Source organism: Drosophila takahashii, chromosome X (assembly GCF_030179915.1).
Source record: "Drosophila takahashii strain IR98-3 E-12201 chromosome X, DtakHiC1v2, whole genome shotgun sequence".
Taxonomy (NCBI): Eukaryota; Metazoa; Arthropoda; class Insecta; order Diptera; family Drosophilidae; genus Drosophila; species Drosophila takahashii.
In genome coordinates, this window is record NC_091683.1 from 4,727,523 (window position 1) to 4,750,276 (window position 22,754).

At 43.9% G+C, this 22,754-nt stretch overlaps 4 protein-coding genes across 4 annotated transcripts in view; 2 read left to right on the forward strand and 2 right to left on the reverse strand.

Annotated features, from left to right (window-relative positions):
* LOC108068128 (uncharacterized) overlaps positions 1-13,669 on the forward strand; it is a 61,333-nt gene extending 47,664 nt beyond the window's left edge. The window contains exons 3-4 of the mRNA XM_044395291.2: positions 8,625-10,671; positions 11,430-13,669. Coding sequence (XP_044251226.1) covers positions 8,625-10,671; positions 11,430-12,505 — 3,123 coding nt within the window. The 3' untranslated portion in view covers positions 12,506-13,669. The remainder of the gene's footprint in view (positions 1-8,624; positions 10,672-11,429) is intronic.
* Setd3 (SET domain containing 3) lies at positions 3,770-17,056 on the reverse strand. Its single transcript, XM_017157537.3, has 3 exons — positions 16,012-17,056; positions 5,023-5,280; positions 3,770-4,682 (listed from the first exon to the last, which is right to left on the reverse strand). The coding sequence occupies exons 1-3, from the start codon at positions 16,878-16,880 to the stop codon at positions 4,166-4,168; spliced, it is 1,644 nt and encodes a 547-aa protein (XP_017013026.2). The 5' UTR covers positions 16,881-17,056; the 3' UTR covers positions 3,770-4,165.
* Positions 17,057-18,211: 1,155 nt separating this feature from the next.
* On the forward strand, positions 18,212-21,183 carry LOC108068129 (acyl-coenzyme A oxidase 1). The gene is made up of 2 exons (XM_017157536.3): positions 18,212-19,290; positions 20,034-21,183. The coding sequence occupies exons 1-2, from the start codon at positions 18,332-18,334 to the stop codon at positions 21,115-21,117; spliced, it is 2,043 nt and encodes a 680-aa protein (XP_017013025.2). The 5' UTR covers positions 18,212-18,331; the 3' UTR covers positions 21,118-21,183.
* A 230-nt stretch (positions 21,184-21,413) lies between these two features.
* On the reverse strand, positions 21,414-22,430 carry LOC108068131 (leucine-rich repeat-containing protein 57). Its single transcript, XM_017157538.2, has one exon. It carries the CDS (start codon positions 22,278-22,280, stop codon positions 21,564-21,566), a length of 717 nt encoding a protein of 238 aa, XP_017013027.1. The 5' UTR covers positions 22,281-22,430; the 3' UTR covers positions 21,414-21,563.
* Between the last annotated feature and the right edge of the window lie 324 nt (positions 22,431-22,754).

Sequence of the window (22,754 nt, forward strand, 5' to 3'; positions counted from 1 at the left end):
AAAGCGCCAAAACGGAAATGGCGTGGGGAAAATGAAAATGGAAATGGCTCAGAAAGATGGCGCGAATCGATAACGATAAATGGTATCGGTGCGACCCAGTTTTCGGGTTTCGTCTCATTCGAATATTTCAAATATTTCAATCAACTGGCCAAACATCGTTTTTCCCCTCCCCCTTTTGCAATCACTTTTCCAACGAGCGTGAAAATTGAGTGCCAACTGTGTGGGAAATGTGGATGGTGGATGGCAAAAAAGGGCGGGAGGGGGCGTTAGGGGGCGTGGCGCGAATGTGAATACGGAAAATAGCTATTCGAGTGTCAAATCAAATGTCAATGGTGAGTGGGGGAGGGGGGATGGAGGCTTTTGTGGGTAGTCGAGCCATTTTAATGACATCTTCTAAAGTGTTTGCCAGTGCAATTTGGCGACATGCCCCCCCCCCCTCCGAATCCATAGTTCTATCGAATTTCCTTTCCGAATATATGCCTTTGGCAGAACAACAACATCACAGTCCCCTCGTAATCATCGCCATCGGGGCTTCCATCGCTCCATCGTCATTGGGTCCATAATTAACACCACTGCGAGCTGCAATTTGGAGTGCATTGTTGTCGTTCCCGATGTTTCAGCGGCTAAGGTCAGTCCCCAATCGCCAATCCCCATAATACGGCTCAATCCGATTCAGTGATGACTGCGTGATTGAATAATGATGATCAGAATAATCGACAATAGGACACAGTATAGTGCAAAATTCCTTTAAAACTTAGTTGGAATTAAAAAAAAATGTGTTATTTTCTACAATTGTTTTTTTTTAATATTTGTTTTTATGTTTTTAAGATGTTCCCGCTCTCCAAATTTTTAAAAACCCTTGGCTTTAAGGTTACAATATTATTTTTGAAATTATTTTCTTTAACAATTCCTACGTTAACCAATTGAAATGTACAATTTAATTTCCGTTTCCGCTCGTGACTCTCAACTCACGCTCCGCCCACTAAAGTTGACCTCCGACCCCCAAGCACTCGCACTTTGGGCGCAATCAAATACTTTACATCTACAGACAACGCCGGGAGGCATCCGCCAGCACATATCCACATATCCATATGCCACTGTGCGGGTGTGTGTGTCTGCGTGATTGTTCAGAGGTGTACGGGGGGCGGAGGGATTGGTTTTGCAAATTGATTGGTTTTTGAGGCTGTCACAGCTGGACGTCTGGCAAGTCAATTAGTTATTGGCAATTAAATGAATCCAAGGGAAATTTCAACCCACCTTTCATAACTTGAAAAGATTTCAGAACGGATTTATGAATGGGTGTTTTTTATGTTTAAACAACTAATGACAATCATTCGTCTCAAAAATTTTTATTTTCGGCCCTAAAAATCAGTATTTTGTCCGAAAAAAATGTACAAATTGTGGAGTGTCATACCTCGTTGAGCTCGTTATTAAATTCCCAATCGATTGGCATTTAAACCTGAAAATTTTTAATTTTTGCCATTTTTCGAAAATTGGGTCAAAATTTAATTTTGTCAAATGAGTCGGAAAGTGCACTGATATTAATTATAAGATCGTAAGCTGCACAAAACAGTGCGCCTTTTTGATTTGGGACCATTTTTGACCAAGATACAGCCAAAAATCCATAATAAAAAATTCAATTTTTTACCAAAAATCAAGATCTTGATTTTTCACCTAAAAAAAAGTAGTATTTACTGTTAGTATTTTGGCCATAAAAATGGAAATAATGATCCAAATATGGTGTGTCGTACCTTGTTGAGCTCGTTATTAAATTCCCAATCGATTGGCATTTAAACCTAAAAATTTTTAATTTTTGCCATTTTTCGAAAAAATCATGATGGTACCCCTTACAAAAAAAGCGAAAATTGGGTCAAAATTTAATTTTGTCAAATGAGTCGGAAAGTGCACTGATATTAATTATAAGATCGTAAGCTGCACAAAACAGTGCGCCTTTTTGATTTCGGACCATTTTTGTCCAAGTTACAGCCAAAAATCCATAATAAAAAATTCAATTTTTTACCAAAAATCAAGATCTTTTTAATTTTTGCCATTTTTCGAAAAAATCATGATGGTACCCCTTACAAAAAAAGCGAAAATTGGGTCAAAATTTAATTTTGTCAAATGAGTCGGAAAGTGCACTGATATTAATTATAAGATCGTAAGCTGCACAAAACAGTGCGCCTTTTTGATTTGGGACTATTTTTGACCAAATTACAGCCAAAAATCCATAATAAAAAATTCAATTTTTTACCAAAAATCAAGATCTTTTTAATTTTTGCCATTTTTCGAAAAAATCATGATGGTACCCCTTACAAAAAAAGCGAAAATTGGGTCAAAATTTAATTTTGTCAAATGAGTCGGGAAGTGCACTGATATTAATTATAAGATCGTAAGCTGCACAAAACAGTGCGCCTTTTTGATTTCGGACCATTTTTGTCCAAGTTACAGCCAAAAATCCATAATAAAAAAATCAAATTTTTACCAAAAATCAAGATTTTGATTTTTCACCCAAAAAAAGTAGTATTTATTATTAGTATTTTGGTCATAAAAATGGAAATAATGATCCAAATATGGCGTGTCATACCTCGTTGAGCTCGTTATTAAATTCCCAATCGATTGGCATTTAAACCTGAAAATTTTTAATTTTTGCCATTTTTCGAAAAAATCATGGTGGTACCCCTTACAAAAAAAGCGAAAATTGGGTCAAAATTTAATTTTGTCAAATGAGTCGGGAAGTGCACTGATATTAATTATAAGATCGTAAGCTGCACAAAACAGTGCGCCTTTTTGATTTCGGACCATTTTTGTCCAAGTTACAGCCAAAAATCCATAATAAAAAAATCAAATTTTTACCAAAAATCAAGATTTTGATTTTTCACCCAAAAAAAGTAGTATTTATTATTAGTATTTTGGTCATAAAAATGGAAATAATGATCCAAATATGGCGTGTCATACCTCGTTGAGCTCGTTATTAAATTCCCAATCGATTGGCATTTAAACCTGAAAATTTTTAATTTTTGCCATTTTTCGAAAAAATCATGGTGGTACCCCTTACAAAAAAAGCGAAAATTGGGTCAAAATTTAATTTTGTCAAATGAGTCGGGAAGTGCACTGATATTAATTATAAGATCGTAAGCTGCACAAAACAGTGCGCCTTTTTGATTTCGGACCATTTTTGTCCAAGTTACAGCCAAAAATCCATAATAAAAAAATCAAATTTTTACCAAAAATCAAGATTTTGATTTTTCACCCAAAAAAAGTAGTATTTATTATTAGTATTTTGGTCATAAAAATGGAAATAATGATCCAAATATGGCGTGTCATACCTCGTTGAGCTCGTTATTAAATTCCCAATCGATTGGCATTTAAACCTGAAAATTTTTAATTTTTGCCATTTTTCGAAAAAATCATGGTGGTACCCCTTACAAAAAAAGCGAAAATTGGGTCAAAATTTAATTTTGTCAAATGAGTCGGGAAGTGCACTGATATTAATTATAAGATCGTAAGCTGCACAAAACAGTGCGCCTTTTTGATTTGGGACCATTTTTGACCAAGATACAGCCAAAAATCCATAATAAAAAATTCAATTTTTTACCAAAAATCAAGATCTTGATTTTTCACCTAAAAAAAAGTAGTATTTACTGTTAGTATTTTGGCCATAAAAATGGAAATAATGATCCAAATATTGTGTATCCTACCTTGTCTCTAAGTAAGAGCGACTTAAACTAATTATTCCACCTGCTAACTAAAATCAATAAATGCAAACCACTTGCGTTTGACTTCATGTTTAATTCAAAAATACTAAAAATGGTTATTATTAAAATTAAAAAAAATAAACAAACATAAAACAATTAAACGCTATAAACTACAATGCGCAGACAACACTTGACGAGGACGAGTGTAAAATCGCGTAGAATATTTCGAATATTCCGCTCATATTCAACAGTCGATCGTTGTACAAACTATTCATTAATTTGGTTTCCATGTATCCAATCTCCAGAAGCACTCGACTAAAACTTTCGGTTAAAATAAGTTAAGTAATGGTAGAAAAAAAAAAGATAGCTAATTGCTAATGCTAGACTGAGTTCAGAGTTCTGATTTGCTGATGTCGATCCTTCGATGGCCACTCGAATTGTGTGAGGGTGAAAATGGTGCTCCGTAATCCCTAGACCTTGCGATGCTCCTGGGCGTACTGCAGTGCGCCGGCGAGGATGCTCCTCTCCAGGCGGCGGTACAGCAGCAGCATGAGCTCGATCTCCTGGCCGGGCTTGCTGCCGCCGCCGCCCTCCTTGATCTCCAGCTCCGCCAGCTCCTTCGCCTCGTCGGCCTCCCGCAGCTCCTTATCGAAGACCGCCAGCAGCAGCTTCAATCGGTCCTCCAGGAACTGCCAGGTGCGCGTCTCGTGATCCGTCTCCAAGGCGCAGTCGATGTGCAGCAGGTCGCCTGCTCGCTCCAGGTCGCTGCACCAGTGGTCCAGCTGCTCGGCGCTCATCTTGAACACCCGGACGAAGGCCAGCAGCTCCTTGGAGATAAACTCCGGTGCCGGCAGCACGCGCAGCTCCGCCGTGTGCCGGATGTTCAGCTTGTCCAGAATGCTGGCCCTCTTGGCGGCCAGTGCGTCCGTAGGACTGAGACCCACGCGAATATTCACATAGTCCTTCAGGTTGTTCACGTCCACAAAGCTAAGGGAGATAAAAAAGCAGTTAGACCATACTTTATATTGGTTCAACTTAACAAGTTAACAACTTAACACCCTAATCATACTCATTAAATAATATTTGCTTAAATTCAAATACCTTTAATACGTATAAGTACATTAAAGTTATGGTTAAGTTGGGGTTTAAATTATCCATACTCATTAAATACGAATTGCTCAAATAAAAATACCTAAAATAAGTATGCGTACATTAAAGTTAAGGTTAAGTTCAGGTTAAACCAAGCAGTTAAATATCCCTGGATATTGGACGATAAAGAAATAAAATCACACGTTTATTGATTAATAATTATAGTTATTATAATTACCCGTTGTGCACCAGAAGATCGGTGTTCGATCGATCGCCGTAGTAGATGAAGAACTGCTCTCCGGCGGCACAGGCTTCCTGGGCGGTGCACTCCAGTTGCCTGGAGACGGCGCCGTAAAAGGAGGTGATCTTCCCCGGCCGGTGGTTCGCCATATCCCAGTAGGGAATCAGGGCCGAAATGAACTTTGGATTGTCAGCCGTTTCCTGTTTTTCGCTGGGCACCAGATTCTGGCGGGTCATCACCGTGGAAACGGCCCATCTGAAAGGCAAATTATTGTGATTATTATTATGAGTACCATTATATCACATAGCTTAATTTATAGTTATAGCTAAAACTTGATTTATACCCTTAAAATTTCACAGCTAAAATGAAACCAAAGCTTTTATGGTTCATTTTAGTTATAGTTAAGTTATCTAGATTTAATATATTAAAATAATCCCTTAACTAAACCAGCTATTCAATATGAAAAGATAGGTCTTTCATCACACTGGGTACCCTTTTGGTCGACTCTATTTATCTGCCTTCATTCTCCCCCATTTTCGGCTATTTTGGACTTGTTTTTTCTTCGCTTTGCTGCGGTTGCTGCTGCTTCGACCACAAAGAAAAGTTTTTCATTTAATTGTGCATAAATTTTTCAATTTAATTATGAAAAGCAGCAACTTGTTTGAAGTGGTTAGGGGAAGGGGAAGCTGGGGAAAGGGGAGTCGCCACTCACTTTGTTAGAAATCACCATGGACAAGAGCAAGAACAGCCATTGCAGTAAGTTTGCCACCTTTTTTTCGCTTTCTCTCTTGGCCGTATTTATTTCTGTTCTGGGTAGCAGAGAAGTTCTCAACTTTTTCTCGAAGCCTTTTTGTATTGGCGGTTATGTCTTTCCTGCTACCCCACAGCTTTTGCCGCAGAAAAAGAAGGCATAGGGTATTTTTATTAAAAGTAATAAGTTATCAGCTGGCTTTGTCAGTGTTGGAAAGGCTCAAGCGAGTGCGAGTGCGGCCGACTGCCTTTTGTGGCGACTGTACCTGGGCAAAAGTTAATCAGCGTTCAACAGTCTGCCACTTTCCCTACTTTCGCCGCTGCAGTTAATCGGATAACTAAACTTGAATGCGGCTTTAAGTTTGGCGACTTAAGTATGGCGAACTTTTCCGTTGCTGACTTGAGTATTTTTTCGTGGTGAAGGCAACTCTACTTTTTTTCTGTTATCGATAACAAGTTTATGGCTTTGCGTGACAGTTTTTTTTCTTGAATACTATATCTTTTGTACGGGCAACTGTACTTTTCGTTAACGCAGCTTGACATTTATCGATGAAAATCGACTGGCTCTATGGTCGTTTTTTCGCCATTGACAGAATTGTCTGCCGTTGACAAGCAAGGATGAAGGATGCCAGTTTCAGGAGGAACCAGGTGCGCTTCTCACCTGTCACTTGCAAAGGGAAGTGAGTCAGCCAGTCAGACGACAGCCATCCGGATTTAATAAACTCTCCAAACTGACATTTTCAAGTGACTCGAATTGCCGACGTCTTTTGTGGCTTTCTGTGGCAACTTCGAACTTGCAACTCTGCCCTGTCATTCCACGTCTCAAAAATAATATGTCCCAAAAGAAAGAAGAAGCCTTTGCAACGTGCTTGCTTTTGCTTACTCTTCTTGTAATTGGAATTTGTGTGAAACTCATCTTTTAATTCTACCGATTTCTGAACCCTAATTTCCAGTATAATCCACCCATCGAAAGATGGGTAAAGAAAACAAAGCAGAAAAAAAGGCTAAAAATGCAGATTTTTGATTCCGATTCCCAGCAAACGGTTTCCGTATTTGTTCGCCGGACAAGTTGAGACTCTTACGATACAATCCGATTGCCGACGTGAGGACTCCTCATTTCCTTCTCCTGTCGTCTGTCTTCATTATGCATGCATACTCCTGCAGTCCGTTTGCCTTTCTCCCATTTCTCCCCACCTTTCCACCATTTTCACGGGAAAAAGCCAGAGGAACTTGGACCAAATTGAAAACGGTAGTAGAAAGAAAGCAGGGAGAAAGCCGACTCGAAACAGAGATGTCACAGCAAATGACGTGAGAGAAGTGCGTGTAATGGGGAGTCTGCATTCTCGACTCCATTCCATTCCATCCCAAACGATACGATTCCATTCGATTCGATTTTCCGGGGGCTTATGCAACGATTGCCTGCCCCCTTCCCATTATTTTCGCATTGTTAGCCGGACTTCGTGTGTTTTCCCTGGCATTCTAATGAGTTGTTTTTTGAAAATCAAAAACAGTTCGTCTCCTTTGGGCTTTTGGCTTAATTATTTCGGCCAGGCGGGCTGACGACCAATCGAAAACCGCAAAAGGGATGCCATAATGCATTAGCCTGATTAGATGATGACCATCCAAAGGATGTCCATCGATTTTCCTGGCAGTTAATCAAAGGCAAACAAATACAAACACAAACATGCACATGTATTATTCAGGACTCGCCTACATATATGCAATATGCATTCCGGCTCCTCATAATCAATCCATCTTTATCCTCGGCTTCCTTCCGGTGCTGCTGTTTTGCCAGTCGAAAATTGAAAATTAATTACATAAGCACAAAGGGACCTGCTGACCCACCTCCCAATGGAATTAAGGTCCTTATTTCTGGAGGCGACTTTATAATTATGGGCCAAGTTATTTCAATTAGGCAGTTGGGTTATTCAATTATATGCGTCAATGGTTTTCGCCTAATTTAGATTAGACAAAAGATTAAAGAAAATTTCTAAGTATTAAATTTTAATCGAAATTGTTAAGTATACGACCCGTGAACAACAGACAATATATAAGATATTTCCGGCGGATGGCTCTTGCCTCAATAAACAACAGACATTTGATTAGATGTCAATAACTACGAAATAGGCAGCTGATTATGCAAGGAAGTCAATAAGGAGCGAGCCAAATATTTATAGATACCATCAATCAGGTGGCTCCACCTCATCCATCATAACAATCATACAGGAGTATGGATGTGCAAAAACATGGGAAAGTTATTCAATGCACTGCGGGAATTTCCATTTGATTTGATAATCAATTTCAAATGATTTAATTCCTTAATACTTTTTTTTTATCTCTTTAAAATGCTATCAACTTGGTTGTCTTTAAATGGGAAACCATTATTTATAAAAAAAAAAATAAATTGATACGAATATTTAAGTATTATATTTAGGTAAAATATTAATCAAATCATTTGATATGATATTACATTAAATACATATCTATAAATTCCAGATAAATAGAATATTAATTATATCATTTAATCTCAGATCTACAAATTCTAGATAAATTGTATATTAATTATATCATATGAAATGATAACCCATTAAAGACAGATCTACAAATTCCACATAAATAGAATATAAATCATATCATCTGATATCCCATATAAATATAATATTAATCATATCATATGATATGATATCGCATTAAATAAAGATCTAGAAATCCCACATAAATAGAATATTAATCAAATCATATGATATGCTATCACAATGAAGACAGATCTATAAATTCCACATAAATGGAATATTAATCATATCATCTGATATCCCAGCTAAACCCACACTTTTTCCTCTTCCTTGCAGCTCCTGCAGACGGGTGTCTCGCTGATTGTGGAGGACTCCAAGGGCTCCGGCGATGGAAATGCAAATGGAAATGGCAATGGCAACGGAGGCGTTGGCTCCTCCAGCCGCCGTCGAACCGCTCAGTTGGCCACGCGAAAGCGGAAGCGACGCCCCCAACTTCCGTTGGCCACGATGGGCGCCACGGAGGAGGATTCGGGGGCGGATCCCACCGCCGCCTATTGGCGCGGTCATGTGGAGGACGATGCGGATGCGCTGCCGCGGCGGAGGACTCAACCGTTGGTGCGGGAGCCCATGGCGGCGCTTGAGAGGATGGGCGAAAGGGAGAAGCAGCGCCAGCGGGTTGAGGACGCCAGTCCGCAGAGCAGTAATCCCAGCAAGGCCTATCGACGTCCCTATGGGCAGTCGAAGAAGGAGCCACTAGTGGTGGAAAGTGGAGGAGGAGAGGCAGCGGTAGCCACGCCCACCAAAACCTCCGTGGACCTGAAGAACATCCTCAAGAATTCGGGCGGCCTGAGTCTCAGTGAGATTCTGCAGCAGAAGAATCTCTCGCTGGACGATCTGCTCAAGGGCAAGCAGAATGCTCTGCTGGCACTGCAAACGACAGCGGTTGCTCCACCAGCCTCCGCCGCCGTTTCTCGAGGGGATTCCGGGCAGAAAAAGGCACCTGGCCAGCAGAATAAGCAGGGAGTACGCCGACTGCCCGCTGCCTATACCACCACTAGCACCGCCTCCTCCTCCTCCGAGGATGATTCCCTGGTGGCCACCAAGGGAAAGGCCAAATTCCCCACCGCCCTGCAGCGCCTGAAGCTCTTTGGCAGCTCTTCGCGGGAGAGCAGCACCACAAGACGCATTCTGGGTGGAAGCAGCACCACCATGGCCACCACTGGAAGTAGTAGCACCACCAGCACCACCACCACCCGCGTGCCACTCTACAAGAAGCGACAGCATCTGCGGTCCACCCTAAAGCCACCGGGGCTCTTCAAGGCGATCTCAAGCAGTAGTAGCACTAGCAGCACCACAACGGAAGTGACCACCACTAATCAAGCGGAGGTGGAGACCAGCACCGCCTACTCCACCACCACAGAGAGTCCAGAAGAAGAGCAGGAGCAGGAGGATAACTCGGAGGAGCAGCCTGATCAGGAGGCGGAGGAACCCGAGGAGGAAGCTGAGCCACCCACTGAATCTCCACCTGCTCCTTCCTCCTCCTTATCCTCCTCCTCCCTGCCCCCCGGCAATCCCCGCTACCGCTTGAGAAACTCCAGCGTAAAAGAGAATCCCAAGCGTTTGAAGGACAACTTCATAGGCAGCCACATGGGCGAGAGCAACGAGGAGGGATCTGGGGAAGTGGGTGAGCCCAGTTCGACCACATCATCACCTCCTCCGCTGAATAAAAGCAGCGAGGAATTGAACTACGGCGATGGAGATGAGCTGGAGAACTTCTTCGATGAGGTGGAGAGTCACACGCATCACACTCGAGTGCCGGCACCGCCACTAGGATCTGCTTCTCCCACTCCTGGAGCACCTTCCTCCTCCTTCGAACCTCCAGCCCCATCCTCCTCATTTGCACCGCCACCACCGCCGCCCGTTAAACCGCCGCAACTGAACATCATCGACGACGTGGACGATCGCACGGATCTGCTGGAGCTGATCGAGGATCGGCGGTCGGGCAACCGATTGTTTAAGGTCCTGGAGCAGCGCAACATGACGCTGGAGGAGCTGATCGAGCACAGGAAGCGCGGCTCCAGCCAGCTGCATCTGTCCACCATTGTGAGCGGCGGCGATGAGCACTCGCGGCTGTATCCCGGGCAGAAGGTCCTGCTGCAGGACAACATGGACATTGTGACGGCCTTCGAGAACTTCCCGCACTTCAACTTGATGGATTTGAAGAGCGTCAAGCCCGACGAGATCAAGACGGACTCGCAGGGCTCCAGCTACTTCACCTCCATCATCGACATCGAGCCGAACGACGAGGTCAAACCGATGGGAGGTCGAGGTATTACGGCTCTCAGGCTGCGCAAGCAGCGCCAGCGGTGGGCGGATAAAAGGGGCGTGGCTAGGGGAGGGGCAGTGGCAGGAGGAGGGGTGAAGTGAGAGGGTCAGAGTGAGATGAGAAAGAAAACACTACTTGATAAGCAACCCATTTCAATACAAATATCCCAAGGAAGATTCTAAGTTTAATTAAAAAAATAATTTTAAAAGAAATATATAATCGCATAAAATCCCAAAAACTTTATTAAAAAATAAAGTTAATTTAAAAAATAATATTAAAAGAAATATATAATCGCATAGTTTACCTAAGTTCAAAGTTCAATAGAAATATATCTAAAAATTCCGATAAAATAATCCCAAACACAGATTCTAAATTAAATACAACAAAATAAATTGAAAACAAATATAATCGAATAGTTTCCCTAAGTTCAAAGTTCTATACTGAATTCAAATAGAAATACATCTAAAAATTCCAATAAAATAATCCAAAACACAGATTTTAAATTAAATACAACAAAATAAATTGAAAACAAAAATATAATCGCATAGTTTCCCGATACACAAAGTGAATAATAATCATCTATACATATTTAAAACTATCGAGTAGTATTTAACAAATTAGTTTTAGAATGGTGATAAATGGTTTTTAAGTAGCCTATAAGAAAACCTGCCTGCCAGCTGCCCAGAAAATTCTACCCCTGATCTAAATATATTTCTCAAAAATTAGTTTGAAGCCGCCACCCTTTCGCCTCGCCCCTTCCGCTGTCTGCTGTCTTTATCGCCATCCAATCCTCGCTCAAATGCTTTCCTTTGCAGGTCCCGCCTACGCACAGACTGCCTCCTCCTCCTCGGCGACCATTGGAGCGGCCACGGGCACCATTGCGATCAATGCGCGCGGCGAGAAGTCGCTGGGGCTGGGCTTCTTTCCCTCGTGGAAGACTTTGGCCCTGGCCTCCTTGGCCACGGGTACGGAGGAGCGGAATCCCTACTTTCTGCCGCCACCGCGACTGCTGCTTGATGGGAGTGGGAGTGGCAGTTCCGAATCCAATCCCACGGACAGCATTGACATCGATCTGAGTGTGAGTCCCTATGGAAATGGTGGTAATGCCTCCTCCTCCGTAAACAACAGGATGCCTGCGAGCAACGATGACGATGTGATCGATGAGATCGAGAACGAGGTGGCGCGTGCCCATGATCTGCTCGATCTGGAGCTCTCCGGTCCCGGTTTCCATCGCAGTCCGGCGGCAGCGGCGGCCACTTCGGCCGTTTCACAACAGCACCTGAGCAGCCTGTACGCCAGCATGCCGTCGGGAATTCGATCGGCCATTGTGGCCAGCACGGCGATTGTGATCACGGCACTTTCCACCTTCCTGGTCATCTTCGTGGTCTGCCGTTGGAAGCAGCAGCGCAGGCGGAAGAGCAGCTACCTGCGCACCTACAATGCGATGAAGAGCAAGCTGCCGCAGATGGTGCAGCCCTCGCGACGTCCCTCGATGCGCCAGCATATGGAGGAGCTGGTCATAGGATCGAGTGGAGGTTCTAAAGGATCAGGATCGGGTGCAAGCTCTGGAGCCGGCATAGCTAGCATCTCCACCTCGGTGGCCTGCTGCACGCCCGTCCATCAGCTGCAGCGGCAGAGCTCGCTGATGTTTGCCCGCGATGGAAGCGCCACTTTGAGCACCGCCACCTCGCTGACCACCAACAGCACTACGAACAGCAGCACGAGCATCGCGGGGCAGGGAAACCAGCCTCACCCCAATCCCTCTTCAGAGGCGCTGAGAAGTGGCATCTCGCTGAGAAGTGCCCACCAGAAGCTCAACACCATGGACCCCAATTCGCCGGAGGTGCAGGAATATCTATTCGACACGCTGCGCAAGTCCTTCGACAATTAGGCAACTCTAGTGACAAATAGACCGTTGTTTAGGCCAAGTTTTATATAAATGTACACTCACACAAACCCCGAAAGAAGCAAACAAGTTAGTCGATTAATTAGTTTAAGCAGGCGGAAGTGGTGAGGAATTTTTTTGAGCTCGATTAGAGGAACATTCTGTGAGAGAAAGTAAAACTAAAGAAAAACTAACGAAAATAAACGTAGAAATCACACATTTGGACAGTGCGTGGCATATTTATTTCAAGAGAAATCGATTTGCAAAATTATTATTATTGTTTTATTTTTTTAAGAAAAAAGGTACTGAATATTTTCATAAAATGACCAAGCATATTCTCTGATAATTATTAACTCCAAATTAATTATTTAAAAATAATACTATGCAGTACCCTATACCATTGGCCCTACGTTTATGCCGCGCACTGTTTGCTAGTCTCTAAGCTCGGCAAACTATCGTTTCCAACTATCTAGATCTAGTTCTAATTTACGAGTATAAAACATCAACTAAAGCGAACTCTTTCGACTAAATTCAAATGGGTTTCTTAAGCACAAGATAAAACTTAAACAATGAGAGGAGAACAGAACAGAGAATCTTAGCCAAAAACGTAGAGTTGTGTAACCCGAAAGGCCCGAAATCGAATATATGTATATGGGAGATTCGATAGGAAAAACGAAAAGAAAACCATTTATGAGGACAATAAATATAAACAAGAAAAAAAACGAGGAAAACTATGTTCGATACGATTTAACCAAGGCAAATTTCTTTCTGGCACTGACTAAAATACCAACAATAAATTGAAATTAGATCAAGGCAGGGCGTAGATGGGCGTGGCAAGCAAACCAACAACAACGACAACGACAACACTAATAGCTTAAATGTTCAAAATGCACTGCAAAAACAAAAGAGGAAAAATAGAAGAAATACTTGTATTTCATTTGTAGATTATTTTTGAATTTGACTAGATTTCATTTGATATTGTTTTTTCACCACCCCCCGCCCCCTTTTCAATAGGCAGTAGAACATCTGGCGACAGTATATATACATATATATAAATCTATATATATATATAAGTATAATTATATATTTAAGCACGCTCAAATATGTATGTAAATAAGTTTCAATTTGGTTTTTTTGAGAAATAAAATGTAGAACGAATTGTGGCAAAGATTTCAAACATTTCGAATGAGTCATTGGATGGGTTTTTGGTTTTTGGACTACTGTGGTGTCGCAACAGAAAGTGGGCAACTATAAATATATTGGCGAGTGGAGAACCAGATCCCGAAGATCCCATGACCCCCCCAATCTATTCTATCCAAAGTGGAAGCGGGGATCCGCAAATAGATCTTCGGCCAAACAATGCGATCACAATGCCAGACGGGAAGGTCAACAATGGTCGGATAATCTGGCATCTGGTTTTTGGCCATAGGTGCTCTCGATTAAAAACAAACAGCGCCAGCTGTAAGAATGTGCATGTAATTTATGGCCACTGGGACAGCTGGCAGATTTAAAGGTTTCTCTTCAAAAAATAGAACTAGATTCTAAAAAAAAGCATCTTTAAATAAAATAAATATAAGAACAGGATTTCATGGTGGAGTTCCCACTTTACAAAGCTTTAAAAATGTATATATCTATTTCTAAAGCCACTTAAGATCATCTTTAAAACAAGAAAGAAAGCTAGCTTCGGCCAGCCGAAGCTTATATACCCTTGCAGATCGTTCCTATTAACTTACAAATCGCAAAAATTTTAAATTTCGTATTATTTTAATATTATTTTTTTTATCCTTCCCTATTGCAGCTATATAATATAGTCGTCCGATTTTTGTTAAATTTAATTCAAAAGTATAAGAGAATACAATAAAAACCAACGGAGCTATAATTTGTTTCCAATTAATTTCCCATTAATTTTTCGATCGTTCCTATGGCAGCTATATGATATAGTCGTCCGATTTTGATAAAATGAAAATTGAAATTCGGAAATATTTAAAAAGAGTCATGTTCTAAAGTAGAAGAGAATACAATAAAAACCAAAAAAGCTAAAATTTATTTGTGTGTAACTTTCCCATTAATTTTCCGATCGTTCCTATGGCAGCTATATGATATAGTCGTCCGATTTTTAAAATATTTTATTCGAAATTCTGAAATATTTAAAAAATAATATTTCCAAGACTAGAAGGTTATATTTCAAAAAACACCGAAGCTAGAATTTTTTTAACGTTTCCTTCCTATGGGAGCTATAAGATATAGTTATCCGATCCGGTTGGTTCCGACTTATATACTACCTGCAATAGAAAGAAGACTTTTGGGAAAGTTTCATCGCGATAGCTTCAAAACTGAGAGACTAGTTTGCGTAGAAACGGACGGACAGACGGACAGACGGACAGGCGGACATGGCTAGATCGACTCGTCTAGTGATGCTGATCAAGAATAAATATACTTTATGGGGTCGGAAACGTCTCCTTCACTGCGTTGCAAACTTCTGACTGAAATCATAATACCCTCTGCAAGGGTATAAAGATACCACATTTCCTGTACATAACTATTTGTTTTGTTTCGGGGTTCGGTTATCCCAGACTTTTCTAAGATTCTTATATGGCTTTTAATGGGGAAGTATTTAAATGTATCCTATAAAACTAAACTAAACCATTTTTAGGGGACCTTTTTACCATAACTCGATTATATTTGATATCCCAAGATACTAACGAAAGGAAATAAGTGTTATGTATTATAAATTACCGATGAAATATCTATAAAGAATCAGTATTTGGGAGGACGTTGTGGCAATAATCAGATTCTCTCACTTAAATGTACTTATTTTATAAGATATCGCAATATATTATCGATAAGGAGCAAGTACTAAGGGGATCTTCTACGATATTATAAGTTATAATATCCCAAGATATTACGAATAAGAAATAAGTAGTATGGAACCTATAAGGAATCAGTATTTCGGGGGACCTTGTGGCAATACTTAGATTTTCTCATCTAAATGTACCTATTTTATTATATACCCCAATATATTATCGATAAGGATCTCCAATGATATCATAAACTAATATCCCAAGATATTAAAGATAAGAAATTAGTAGTATGTAACAATTTTCCAATGAAATACCTATAAGGAATCAGTATTTCGGGGGCCCTTTGACCATAATCAGATTCTCTCATTTAAATATACTTATTTTTTTAGATATCCCAATATATTACCGATAAGGAAGAAGTATTAAGGGGATCTTTTAGGATATTACAAATTAATATCCTTAGATATTGCAGAGGACCTTGTGGCAATACTTATATTCTCTCATCTAAATGTACCTATTTTAATAGATACCCCAATATATAATCGATAAGGGAAATTCAATGATATCATAAATTAAAGATACAAAATAAGTAGTATGGAACAATTTGCCAATGAAAAACCCATAAGGAATCAGTAATTAGGGGGATTGCCACAAGCAATACTTAGATTCTCTCATCTAAAGATATGCACCCCATAAGATTCAAGTACTCACCTGTAGAGCTTGTAGCAGAGTCCGTGCTGCGTGAAGAAGAGGCCCCTGTCGCCGGGCAGGCTCCTGAGGCCCCTGCTCCGCTCGGTGAGGATGTGGGCGTAGCGGTAGAGGAACCCGAACTGCTTGGCGATGACGCGGCACTGGCGCAGGGCCAGGGAGCAGGCGGCGGTGCCGCGGAGGCGCTCCATCTGCTTGGCGCTGAAGTAGAGCACCGTGTTGTATTTGGCGGGCAGGACGTCGATGTAGGGGCGCCACTGGCTGAAGGGGCCGCGGATCTTCTCGATGAGCAGGTCGTAGGCCAGGTTCAAGTGGGTGGCCTGCGGCATGTTGCCAAAGAGCCGGCAGTCGGAGTCGCTCTCCTCGGAGAAGATCAGCTGGCGGGGCACGCTGAGCACCAGCTCCTCCGCCGCCAGCGGGCGGGTGGCGCGCAGGCCCAGCTGGTAGCCCGGGAAGATGGCTATCTCCAGGCCCTCGCTGTGGACGCCGCCTTGCGCGGCCCACTCGGCGAAGGCCTCTACTTTGGCCAGGCGGCTCTGATCCTCGGGGGAGTCGGAGGCGGAGTCACTGATCGGCGGACAGACCGCCTGGCTGAGCGGCTCCTCCAGGATCATCAGCTGCTTGAGCAGCTGCTGCAGCTGCTCGTACTGGCGCCACTCCTCGTTGGGATTCGCCGGCTGCTTCTCCACCAGTTCGAGCAGCTCCTCCACCAGCTTATTGACTTGGTTGCGCTTCTTGGGGTTCAGGGTGGGCAGCGACCTGGCCGCCTGCTGGTCCACGTCCACATCCTCGCCCGAGGAGGCAGTGCATCCAGATGCAGATCCATTCGGTTGCTTCGCCTTCTTGTTGCGCTTGTTGTTGTTCTTGCCCATGGCGCGGAGTGCGGGTGCGAGAGCGGGAGCGAGAGAGACGAAGTGCTAAGCGGTAGGCGGTGAGCGGTACCGGCGGCCCAAAACAACAACAGCCAAATGCCAAATAAGGAAAGTTCCAAAAAAAACACGCGGCGGCCGATCAGCTGTGTGTGCAGTATGACCCTGCGCCGGGCGCCACAAAAATACCTAATGCGAATATACCAAACTGTCAAATATACCAGATTGTAAGGGTGTGGTCACCCTACTGCGGGTATTTCCCTTAATTTTAAATTCCCGAGTTCCCAACTAAAAAATTAAACAATTTGCCATTTTTAAATTTAAATTTTGCCTAACCACTAATCAGTATAGGGTGAAAATAAATGGTGGATTACCTATTTGTGGCTTTCTAATTAGATTTGACAATGACCTGCAAGGTTATCTTAAATTTCCGTTAATATTAACAAACATCAAGATGATAACGTGAATTGTACAAAAATAAAAAATATTATTTTTGGGCAGGGACAAAAAAATAAAAACAAAATTTTATGATTATGGTTTAAATAAAACAAAAACAAATTGATTTGCCAAACAGAGAGTACAAAACTATATAAATCGAGAGAGTTATAGCAGTAGTATTCCAGTCCTTTGTTATCTGTGCGGATTTTTCTGACCCAGAAAAAACAAGAAGATAAGAGATCGCTACGCACTTTGTTCCATCTCGCAGTGGGGTGAACCAACGTGGGTTTATAGTTTTAAATTACTTTCTATCTTTCTATATGTACTTAAACATATATTTTTGAATTTTAGATTTTTAATAAATTGTTCTATCTCAATCTGGGAATTTTTAATTTAACAATCCTAAATGTAGTTTTTAATTAAAGCTTAAGTAAAATAATACATACCTGGAGAGCTTTCCAATGCATTGCAAATCCACCACTTATTTCCTGTAATTACTCTGCCAGAATGTTGCATGTTGAATGTTGCTTGTTGTATGTTGAATGTTGGTTATCAGTTGTTGTTTCTGATCATTCTTTATATCCACTTATCATATTAGTTGTGCAACTGCAACATCAAATATAAAATCCGAATAAGGTCCACTCTGAGGCGCACAGACACTTTGAGTTCGCAGTTCTCAGTTCAGTGACTCCTCTGCAGCAGCACCGGTTGGTTGGAGCAGCAAGAGCGAGAGGGAGGGGCGTAGGCAGGATGATCCCAAGGGGGTACCTAGATATACCCCCTTATCTGCGATCACATAATTCTTTTGGTGCTAAGTGATCTCTTATTTAGTTTAGCTTTAGTTAAAAATTAATCCTTTTTAGGGATATCTATAGATCCCCCTTGGCTCCCCGCCTCTGGTGACCTCTCTCCTATGTTCGGTGCTGCAAAAATGTTTTCTTCAGCCACCGATGCTCATTGCACTCGCGCCGTTCGACCGGAGAAGTTGCGAAATCTCGAAGAGATCTTGGAAATAAATGTCGGTGAATGCGGATCTGCAGCGGGAGCGGGCGGCGGCCACGCTGGACAGCGAGGACTTTGCGCGCTGGTGGGCAGGTGGCGCCGCCCAGCTGGAGGAGCGTCGCGCCCTGGATCGTCGCTTCTACGAGGATCCCGAGCTCGTGGAGCCAGTGCATCCCAGCTGTCTGTCGTACAAGGAGCGCTACGAGCAGACCGTCGCTCGGTCCACTCGATTTCTGGCCAAGCTGCGGGAATGGCAGCGGGAGAAGCAGCCGCAGCTGCAGCTCAGCGTGAATATGCTGAGGGATTTCCGGCTGCTGCTCTCCGGCTCCCTGGGCACTGGGCTCTTCCAGCAGAGCTTCCCGCTGCGCGTGCACTTCTCCATGTTCATGACCACCCTTCTGGGCCAGGGCACCGAGGAGCAGCAGGCCCAGTGGCTGAATCGCGCCTGGCACATGGACGGCGTAGTGGGGACCTACGCCCAGACGGAACTGGGCCATGGAACCTTCATTCGCGGATTAGAAACCCGGGCTGATTACGACGTGGAGCGGCAGGAGTTCGTCCTGAACACGCCCTCGCAGAGTGCCTACAAGTGGTGGCCCGGCGGACTGGGCAACACGGCCAACGTGGCCATCGTCCTGGCCCAGCTGTATGTCCGGGGCAAGCACTACGGCCTGCAGTCGTTTCTGGTGAGGATTCGGGACGAGCGCAGCCACGAGCCGCTGCCCGGCGTCGATGTGGGCGATATAGGACCTCGTTTGGGAGGGAATGGGGTGAACAACGGCTTCCTGGGGCTCCACGATGTGCGCATTCCGCGCAATCAGATGCTGGCGAAGAACGCCCAGGTCCTCGCCGACGGAACCTTCGTCCAGGGACGACCGCCGCTGCTGCTCTACGGCACCATGGTCTACGTAAGGGTCATCACCCTCAAGGATGTGCTCTTTGGACTGCTGCAGGCCGCCACCATCGCCACCAGGTAATTAGTTGGGTTTATCGTTTGTTTTTAAGCCCATAAAACAGAGATCGTTCAGTGCGTTGCAGAGATCTGAAAAGATTGCAGAAGGTTATCTCGGTTTCTTCTGATAACGGTGGGTTTATCTTCTACATCATAATAATATCATAGTTTATGCGAAGTATAGAATTTTAAAGGGTAGGAAAATGTATTATTAAGTTAGGGAGAGCTTTAATTTCTTTCATTGGTATGTTGTTTTTTTCAGATCCATTTTTGTATCATTAGGTGATATTTTTAAGAAACCTATATTTCTTTTTTAGTGATATTTATCAGAAGATTATTATATTGTTTTGTATCTCAGGTTATTTGTCATAGTTTTTACACTTAACTACCTCTCAGGTATTCAGATATTTGAAAAGTACTTCGAAATACTTTATTTCTTTGATATTTTGGATTATTTAAAAAAAAAAAATAGATATTTATCACGATATTCATCAAAAGATTATAAGTTCGACCAGTAACTCAGGTTTCTATCATAGTTTATCCCCCAGTTACTATCATAATTTGTATGCTTATAATGGAAACCATACCCCTAACTTCCTCTCAGGTATTTAGTTATTTAAAAGTTACTTTCAAACTAAAAGTATTTCTTTGATATTTTGGATTATTTATGTTAGGGTTATTATCATAGTTTCTACCCGTATCCCCCGGTTACTATATTAATTTGAATGCTTATAATGGAATCCATACCTCTAACTTCCTCCCAGGTACTCCGTGGTGCGTCGCCAGAGCCGAATCGACGGGGATCAGCCGGAGGTGTCTGTCCTGGACCACGTGACGCAGCAGGCAAAGGTCCTGCCGCAGATTGCGCGCGGAGTGTCGTATCGCCTCGTTTCCGACTGGCTGTGGCGCTTCTACGAGCAGGTGCTCGGCCAATTGGAGGACAATCAGGCTGCCGGAGGCGGTCGCAACTCGCTGCCGGAGCTGCACGCCCTGAGCTGCTGCCTGAAGGCGGTGGCCACCGACGAGGCCAGCGAGGGCGTGGATCTGCTGCGCAAGAGCTGCGGCGGCCACGGGTTCCTCTCCTCCGCCAATTTCGACAGCATCTACGGCCTGACGGCCGCCGCCTACACCTACGAGGGCGAGTACACGGTGCTCCTGCTGCAAACGGCGCGCTTCCTCGTCCGCCAGTATGTGGACAGCCTGAAGCGCAAGGTCCTGCCGCCGAGTGTCTCCTACTTGCGCGACACGGCGCGTCTCGTTTGGGGCAAGAACCTCGCGGCGAACTGTGTGCGAGCCCTCGAGATTTCCGCTTTGGAGCAGGTGCGTCAGGCCTGGCAGAGCCAGCGAACCCATCAGTCCAGCAGGGTGAGTGCCGAGATGGCGGCCAACCTCTCCGGCAGGCAGCTCACCGCGGCGGCCATCGCCCACGCCCACGCCTTCTTCACCAGAAATGCTATGGATGAGTTGGAAGGCCTTCGCCGGAAGGGCGGCGATCTGGAACCGCAGGTGTCCCTCGTGGTGGGTCAGCTGGTGGAGCTCTTCGTCCTGGACACCTTCCTGCGGCAGGCGGGCTGTGTGCTGCGCTGGAACGGCGGCATCACCGGCACCCAGCTGCGCTTCGTGGAGCGGCGCTACGAGGAGCTGCTGGCCCAGCTGCGTCCCAATGCGGTGGCCCTGGTGGACGGCTTCGACTTCCACGATCGCGTCCTCGGCTCCACGCTGGGCTGCCACGACGGTCGGGTGTACGAGCGGCTGATGGAGGAGGCGCGCCGCAATCCGCTCAACCAGGAGCCCGTCAACTCGTCCTTCTACAGCCACATGTTGCCCATGATGCGGGGAAAGCTGTGATGGCGTGGCTTTTTATACATAACTTCTTTTTTTTCTTTTTCTTAAATATATATGTTATCCACTGGGTTTTTCTACCAGAGTTTGTGTATATAAGTGTGGTTTTTAAGGTTAAACTGGGCTGATTTAAGAGGATCCTGATACTCTAAGCCTTTCCTTACAATTCGTACTATTTTAAATGGGATTATAAACGGAATTTAATTGTAAAAAAATATTTAAAGCTCCTAAACTTATACAATATGATTATTTTCAATGGATCTCTCCACTTACCCGGCGGAATGATTCGCTTCTCCCTGCGCTACTTGTCTTTCTTCGTTTTATTCATAACGATTTACACTGAAGGCATATGGAATTAGGCTATTAAACTAGTTTAAGCTGATAAATAAAATCCAAGGACGCACACAAAAAAAAAGGGGGATATAAAGAAGTTCTCCAAGAGTTCCGAACATCTAGAACATCTTCTTCCTGACCGCCGTGTAGCGCTCCATGTACACATCGTAGCCATCGAGATCGGTGAACTGCTTCGAGTTGAACAGATTGCCGTCGACGGCCAGGTTGCAGATCTTCGACTCCTTGAGGATGCGGGGCGTGAAGGCGGCCGCCTGGAGGCAGTTCTCCTCGAGCCTCAGGGTCTTCAGCTTGGGGCACTCGGCCACGTCCTCCGCCAGGGCGGAGATTTGGTTCTGGTTCAGGTTCAGCTCGGTCACATACAGGCCGCCCACCTCGGCGGGCACCTCGGTGATCCTGTTCCGCGAGAGATCCAGCACGTCCAGCTGCTTCAGGCCGCACAGCATCGCGGGGAACTCCTTCAGCTGGTTGTTGCTCAGGTTCACCGTCTTCAGGTGGCTGCAGTTGGCCAGCGTCTTGGGCAGGCGGGTCAGCAGGTTGTCCATCAGCAGGAGCACCTCCAGCTTGGCCAGCTCGCCCACCACCTCGTTGAGCTCGGCCAGCCGGTTGCCGCTGAGATTGAGGTGCTTCAGCAGCGTCAGCTTGCCCAGTTCGTCGGGCACGCGCTCGAAGCGATTCTCGCTGAGATCGAGGGTCTTCAGCACATTCGGGTAGGCCTTCAGCTGCGGCGGGAACTCCTGCAGGCGCTGCAGCGAGATCTTCAGGATGCCCGTCTTCTGCGCCGTCTCCAGGTGCTGTTTTATCTGCTTGTTGCCCATTTTCCGGGTGGGTGGGGTTGCCGATGACTAATCCAGGTGGGCTTGGTCGGATATCCTCGCTCCTCTCGCGTTTAACAGCACTTTTAGTAAATAATTAAAACTATTTACTTGTTTTCTTTAGCAGTATGACCGTGGCTGCTCTCTGGTTAGAATACCTTAGATATATACTAAACGGGAAAAGGAAATACCAAAAGGTTTGAAACCTGGATGAACATATCGATATCTATCGAATATATATCGAACATTGATAGGCGCAGTATGACCGTAGCTGCACTCTGGTTAAAATACCTTCTTTACATACTAAACGGGGAAGGGAACCAAATATACCAAAAGGTTTGCAGCTTCGCTGTAATCAGAGTCACAAACCAGAATGTAAATTTAGCAGAGACGCGTTCCTTTTATTTTTAAATGCTAATTTAAATTGTTTAGTTAATTTGTTACAATGGTTATTTTCTTATCATGGTTATTTTTTTT